At 35.8% G+C, this 7,802-nt stretch overlaps 1 protein-coding gene across 2 annotated transcripts in view; it reads right to left on the bottom strand.

Annotated features, from left to right (window-relative positions):
• Nucleotides 1-3,580: 3,580 nt before the first annotated feature.
• The window catches only part of LOC108965454 (lysosome-associated membrane glycoprotein 1-like), an 11,347-nt gene continuing 7,125 nt past the window's right edge, over nucleotides 3,581-7,802 (bottom strand). The window contains exons 3-5 of one of the 2 annotated variants that reach the window (XM_018927886.1): nucleotides 5,200-5,568; nucleotides 4,756-4,974; nucleotides 3,581-4,701 (exon numbers count right to left, since the gene is read on the bottom strand). In XM_018927886.1, the coding sequence (XP_018783431.1) occupies nucleotides 4,364-4,701; nucleotides 4,756-4,974; nucleotides 5,200-5,568 (926 nt within the window). In that variant the 3' untranslated portion in view covers nucleotides 3,581-4,363. The remainder of the gene's footprint in view (nucleotides 4,702-4,755; nucleotides 4,975-5,199; nucleotides 5,569-7,802) is intronic. The other variant, XM_018927884.1, reaches the window with a different exon arrangement.

The following is a 7,802-nucleotide window of genomic DNA, read 5'->3' as shown; positions in this document are numbered from 1 at the left end:
TCCTTCAAATCACTTTCGATAACCCAACAGCGCCTCTTCACATCGCCCTTTGTAGCCATTAAAAATAAAAGGGCAATAGCCTTTCAAATTTTTATTGCATACACACAGGCGTACAACATCACGCTCCAAGTGAGCCCGGAAACAATCATGCCGTTTATGTGGCATTTGCGTCCGCCACCTTTTGCTTCTTCTCATTTTCTCTCTAACCAAGCGAATGCTGGGCATTTGCCTGCAGTCACAATTTCCAACGAGCATTCCAGTTAGTTAGTATGTCGGCTATTGAAATCAGGTCGTGCAGTCTCGCCTTTAGTCGCGGTTATTTGACTGGTTTGCTGTTTGTGGCCCTCCCTACTTTGCTTCATCGCCTTTTGGCCGAAGTTTTCCAATTTTTATTGCACCGCATCAAATCGAATTGTTATGGTTACGCTGAAGCTATGAAATTTCACTCAATTGAAATGTTGTGCTGCCGCAATGGGTGACTTTATTAAAATTCCATGCGAATTTTTATGCGCCCCTATATCAGCAAAGTCTTAMGGTGTACTTTAACCCAATATCAAATATAGATAAGAGTTTAAACATTTAGGGAGAATATATTTGGCTCATAGAGAGCTCCTTCAGAAAGTCYACAATTAATCTGAAGCAGTGTATATGCCTTCTTCCAATCGGTAAAAAGAGTCAACTTGAATCTAGAAGGTATTCGGAGTTTTGCATGGCAGGGACACGAAGGTTCGGAGAGTAGTTTCTTTTAAGAGAGATAACACCCACGCCAATTCCAGACTTGTAAGTMTGTCTATAGTCAAAAGTCGAATATGCTGGGTGTTGAGTTTCAACCACTGAGTTCATTTATGGTTCACATCCTACGAAGAAGAGAATCAGCCCTGTCACGACTGCCGAGTTCCCGTGACTTTAAGTAAGTGCTTTCCTCTTTACTTTTGTTAAATGGTGGATGTGTTAAACTACCTTTTGGCCTTCTAAACTAACGAATTTGCTATACTCTTTGGACTAAATACCCCTCCGTCGCTCTAGTCAAGATGATAAGCGCTGTCGTACTTGAGAAAAACATCGMAAAAACGAAGATAATGAAGACCAAACACTCTATCAAATGACAAATAAGGATTGACAATCATGAAATCCATTTCTTCGACAGCCTCTGAGGCACAAAACTCATATTATCCGTATGCGTCAGAACATGAAAGGTCTCCAACTTTCAGGAATGTCAAATATTCATTAACGCCTACAAATCATCTACAGAATACTCTAACCCAAAACCAAAAACTGTAAGRAATCAAGTGCTTTTTAGTTAATAAAAGAGTTCAGCGAAAACGACATTCGTACTGAAACTATTAAAGGGCAAAAACTGATGTCCGATAGGCCACATTCTTTGGAAGACCCCAGATGCTGAAATCGGCACGGAAACAGAAGAAGTGGCCAACCAAAAATATTACAACTTTCTTACWACATAAAGAAAAACTTTGCTGAAAACATTGAGGTCCACCAAGGAACAATGATGCTCGTACCCTATAGTTCAATGATATGAGAAAAGTGCCCTTTCTTGTGGGCTTATAAGCCGTCTTATCACTAACGAAGTGAAAGAAACCCGAAGGAGTTTTTACTTCGAATCTCTACATCCAGTGCTCTAGACTGAAGTGGTTTCTCTAACTACCAGGAGCTTAACCATATAAGGCATCCCATTAAGTATTATACCCGTGACTATGGTTTCGTTGAGCTATATATCATAGATCTGGTCATCAAATTGACTGACGGACGACAATTTTTTCTTATAAGCATTTGAATACCACGAAGATCTGCGCCTGGAGRATTTTTTCTGTTGCACCACCATCCAAATGTCTCCTTGGTTAGGTGAAATACATACCATAGATGTAGCCATCTTAAGACCTGCTCAGGCCTTAAGATAAGGAGTAGACCACGAATTACGACCCATGCTGCCAACGCGCTACTACGACCTTAACTTCTACGGCTGTGCAATATGCACCAAATTCACGCACTGTGGCGGAACTCCACCCGATTGAACAGAGGACCTCTACGGTCTATAGACGGATCATATTAGAATGTCAGGGTATAGCTAGTGAGGTGAGGCGATGTCGAGCTCGAAATATTCAGTTGCCCTACACGATATCACCCGAATATAGGTGCGCTAATTCGTGGTGAAAACCGTTTGGTACTAGGCGACTTTAACGCACACCACGATCTTTGGCATTCCACCACCAGAATTATGGGCACCTGTAATAGCTCGTTCGATATTACCATTGCTAGTGGTGGTCTGATAAATAGCATAACCTGAAGTCCTATATTAACTCTCGCATCAGACCATCAGCCCATAATTATCTCGATCGAGAAACCTCACGACTTTATTTCCGTGGACAACCGCACCTTTGTTAACCTTAATAAAGCTAACTGGGTCGGCTTCACAGAATTTACTGAGAACACCTTCACTGCGTTACCCATTCCTACGGACGTAATCGTTGGCGAACGYCGATTCCGCAAGGTGATCGCAGCAGCTGCCGCTCGCTTCATTCCGGCTGCAAGAATTGCGGAAATCCACCCTAATTTTCCAGCCGAAGAAGCTGTTTTAGCTAACGAGAGCGAAACCTTACACCAGGCCAATCCCTGTCCGGAATAACAGGGAATAAGGGATCTCAATTTGCAGATTTAGGAAATGGTAAACCAACATAAGCGGACAAAATGGATAAAGCATCTGAAATTTTGCTAATCCGAAGAGACATGATGACCGAGTTGAGATCCAATTCAATGRTGAYGCCTCTTCGGACMCGAAAAAGTGCGCAAGCTATTTTATCCGGCAATTTACACTGCCCGTAGSTAAACAAAGCCAAACGATGTATTACTCGACAGCTTTGCAAAATATCAAAAGACCGGACATCACTTACTTTCACCGTTGAGGAGGTTTAGTGTGTCAACAACAAGGCAAAAACGTCCAAATCCGTTGGCCCTAATGTTATTTCAACATGCTAAAGCACCTAAAGTCGACCGAAGTAAGCTTGAAATTTTATGAAAACCTTGAATGTCTATTTTGGACAGAATTAGTTCCTAATAAAAAAATGCATACCGTTTGGTTACCTCACTTTATTTAAGGCCAAGTTTAAATTTTWCAATAAAAATTTTTAATGAAAATATATATGCCAAGTACCTAATTTTAAACTAATTTTCTTCATAGATTTCATATACATTACTGAGATGTTTGGTAAATTTTTTGTGATTACACAACGATATGCAATAAAAAATTACATATATTAAATAGTTGTATTTGTAATTTGTAATGAAATCATAATAGCATATACACATACTTCAATTATGCACTGAAGTACATACAATGATTCGCCAATTCTTTAAAATATTAAAATACAAATACATATGTAGATATAGAATAATAAGAACCGTTTCATAAAGTATAGAAGCGTGCTTATAGATACTATTGTTTTTTTTCTGTTTGTTATTGTTTTTCTTTCTCTTCATGCTTTAAAATATTGATGTTGTTGTTGGTGAAGATTTTTAAAGTGTTTGTATATATAGCTATTTTCAAATATTTAATTGTAAAAGGTTATTTATAAAAGAACAAAACATTTTTGTATGTAGAAAGGAAGGCGTTTTTAGAAGTCACGTCTCGCWAGTTCACGACAAACTTACTAAACAAAAGAATTCGTTTCATACTTGTATATAATGTTACTAATTAATATATTTTGCATATGCGCACTAAATCGTTTTGAGTAAGAGCTATAAAATAATAAAAGAAAAACATATAACCGTTTAAAAAAATAAAATCTGAAAAAAAAAATTTCTGCACTACAGTATTGGGCGTGCAAAACTAAAGTACTTATTTGCTGGACAGAATGGTCCGCCTATTATATTTTAATATTTTTTGTAACTGCACCCTGTTTGCTATAGAATTATAACTGTACTTAGTGTTTATTAAAAGTCTGTTGGGTTAAAATTGCTAATTGCAGTGCATTTACTTGTTTGTATTACGCTCGTTTTTACTGTTTTTTGTTATTGAATGAATATCTTAATTGCCTGCTGTGTTTCTTTTTCTATTATTTTGCTGTTTTTAGTTGTTATTTTGCATATTCTTTCCTTTTTTGTATGTTACGTGACAAAGTAAATCAAAACTCGGCAATTCAATCTTTTTGCTCATTCTCTCTCTCAAACAAAAATAAAAAAATATGAAAAACGCTATAATTTTTTCCTGCTCGAATTAAAAGAAATTTTTTTCGCAGTATAACCCTATACAAAAAATRACCACCCAGCATGCCCCCACAAAATCTACGACCGCCTATGCCTACATATATAATTACTGTCACTAACGCCAAACAAGCAACATGCTAATCGCTTAGAAGCTCATGTAGCCACGCGATGTGGAACGACGGCGCGCACACAAGTACGAAATCAATACGATTAGTATGAGTGCGGCCATGGCAATGCCGACAGCAATGGGTACAATATCCATTGTTTTCGGCCCATCACAATCCATGGCTGTAGAGAAGGTGTTACGATGATCCGTGATGAATGCCTCGGTTTGTACATTGCTCAGCGTAATGGTGCCAATCACTTTGCTATCTTGCATTACCTCAGTCATGTTGAATTTTTGTGCACGTGTGCAATGGTAAGACATTTGTACCGGGGTAACGAACTCATCACCAGTATGGATCAGTTGGATAGTCTCGTTATCTACAAAATATGTTCGTTAGCAACAGTTATTTATAACTACAAATATTTATTTACCCTTAGCATCAGGGAAGTGATCACTGGTGAGTGGTAAAGTAATGTAGATCTGTTTCAACTCGCTAGTCTTGTTAACCATATCGAATTGTAGTACCATAGAGTGTACGGCTTCAACAGGTCCCCAAGTAATATGAATCGTTTGTGAAATGTTGGCGCAATTGGAGTCTTCGACCTTGGCATCCTTGGGGATATTGTATAAGCGGGAAGCAGTTTTGTTGTCTGTAATAAAGAATTTGAAAATCCTATTACAAATATTTAAGTAAATATAAAAAGGGAAGGGAAAATGGGATACGAGGACAATTTATCCTGGGCACGAAGTTCTTGATGTGGCAACAATGAGATATTTTTCACTACAATAGGGTGCCGTATTRTAAATCGAATTCACATAAATATTTCTTTATCAAATAATAATATTTCTGTAATATTAATAAAAAATTGTCCCACCTTTGGTCTCATAGGTAACATTCAACTGTGCAGCAAAGTGCATAATAATACAGCTGGAGTTCCACATGCCAATCTCTGGTGCTGGGAATGGCGCTGGCGCAGGTGTTGTTGTTATTGGCGCTACAGTAGTGGTGTTGGGTGCAGCCGGTGTAGTTGGTGCCACTGTAGTGGTGGTCGGCGCTGCTGTTGTAGGTGCTGGTGTAGTAGTTGTTGAAGTTGTAGTGGTTGTCGAACTTGTGCTGGACGTCGTGGTTGGCGTGGTAGATTTCGGTTTTTCTACACCTTCATCCTTTGCAACAACTGGTGCTACTGATGCTGCTCCATCAGCAGGTAATTTTGCATTGTCCAGACTCACATCGAATTGGGCGGCTATAATCATAAGAAAACATATATTATATAATTATAATCAATATATGAAACACTTCGAAAAACATATTAAAATCATATTTGAAATAAATTTATAAAATAAAATAGTTAATATTTTACTAAAATATTTTTAGTTATTCTCATATTATACACTTTCTCATTAAAAAATAATTCTATTTTTATATTATTTTAATAGTACGGTAATTAGAGCTTTAAACTAAATCATTTTTAAATTAAAAATGAATTTAAATTTCTCAGCTGAAACAGTGGTACCCATATGAATTCAAAAAAAGTAGGAATTATGTGAGGAAATTTATATTTTTATAAGTCACCCTGTGTCACCTGTTGTTTATTTACATATTTTGTTATAGAAGAAATGATAGCAAATAAAACCTAAAAACTTGCAAATTATTAGTTCAATATGCACATACACGTAATATGATAAATAAATAGTTCGAAACACAAAAACTATTTGTAAAACAAGCTTAACTAAATACGAAGTAATCTGCTTGTCTGTAAACTTTCCATTTTTTCTCGTTCACAAAAATATTAAAGAATTTTTATTTTAAATGCTTTTGTGAGAATATATGTGTATTGTTTATAGGTTATAGTAGTGAAGGCAATACGTTCCATTTAAGCACTTTATGTTTTCAACTTATGTTGAAATCGTGGAAATCTCTTCGACTATTGTTTATTTACTATCAATGCTTTTCATTTCTACAAATATACGTATGTAGATACTAGCAAATCAGATTTTAAATCCCACATAATTGCGTATAAATAAAACATGTGATAACAACTTTTCTAGGACAGACTTCCAAAGTTTAGCGAACTTTTAGTTTAAAACTTGCTACAAAATTACATTTTATTTAATATGAAGTGAAATCAAAAAAACTGATAGTATATTAATGGTGCTAAGACTGCAAATTTCAACACATGCACACTTGTTAGGCTCTAAAAATAACGTAGCTTTGCGACAGAGGGTAAATGAGAGTAATTGTATGTCTAAGTCTTGATTTCCCTTATGCAGCTTGTTTATTTAATAGTTGTCAGTCAATATTATTATCAATTTCTTTGTGCAAAGCATTCGCACTTGGTTTTCTTCCACGGAAATCAAGCGAATCGAATCGTCGTCGTCAACGACTACTTGTTGGATCAGCGAAAATAAAAACTAGTCACGAAAAAAAGCAAATAAATAAAAAGAAGTAATGATTATGATTCATAGAATGTAAAACGAAACCGCGATAAATGCAGATTATTTGAGTAGGTTTGTATGTTTTCAAGTGTGACTTGTCTAGCGCAGAGCTATARTTGTTCCTGTATATTAAAGTAAATTGAGTCGTCAAATCTTATAATAATGTAGAGAGCTGCACATATGCAGATGTATGTAGATAGATAGTACATGGAATAGATGCCGCTCTTCATTTGTATGAAAACCAAGACAAATGATGAAAAAAAAAACTTATGTATATCAAATTTGTAACGCAACATCAGGATAAGTGATAAAAGCAAAAATATAAAAGAAAAAAACATAATTGCTTAGAATCATTTTTTTAGAATTATATAATATTATCTTTCATTCAGTTTTTCATGGCAGTTAAGTGATTTCAAAAATATATAAGAGAAACAAATTTTATAACTAAACATTTCCCTTCATGGCGAAAATACAACAGAAGGGCGGAACGCATCATACGAGTATACCAAGCATACCCGCAGAGATAAGATGTGCAACTGGCTGGTACTGGCAATGAAATCGCAGCAAAAATAAGAACAATAAAGTGCAAATGCAGTGCAGCCGATTAACAGTAGCAATGACCACACACAAGCAATTTGCATGGGTGAATGGAGATATGGTATTAAAGTACTGTAATGAGTATGACGCACAAAGAAAACGAGTTAAACCAAAAAGAATAAATACATCATATGTATATATTTGACTTAACAGCAGAAAGTAAAAAAAATTTACTGTTTTGTTGCGATTTTTTTTTTTTTTTTCAATGGGAAAAATAAACATTTACATACATATTTACGAGTATTCAATTCAGAACAACAGAATTAATTAGAACAAGTCCCTCAGTTCTTAAGATATAGATTTTGCCTTCGCTCTTTTCCCCCAAGAAGCTGTTGCAAACAGTATCGAACCATTAGGCATTGTTCAGATCGGACCACTTTAGCATGTAACTGTCATACAAACGGACATAACAAATTCAAGATAGAGATATTTTTTTCGTTTTTCG

This window comes from Bactrocera latifrons, unplaced genomic scaffold (genome assembly GCF_001853355.1).
Source record: "Bactrocera latifrons isolate USDA-ARS-PBARC rearing strain unplaced genomic scaffold, ASM185335v1 scaffold_14, whole genome shotgun sequence".
Lineage (NCBI taxonomy): Eukaryota > Metazoa > Arthropoda > Insecta > Diptera > Tephritidae > Bactrocera > Bactrocera latifrons.
The sequence above is the reverse complement of the archived record's forward strand: the minus strand, read 5'-3'. Positions and strand labels throughout refer to the sequence as shown.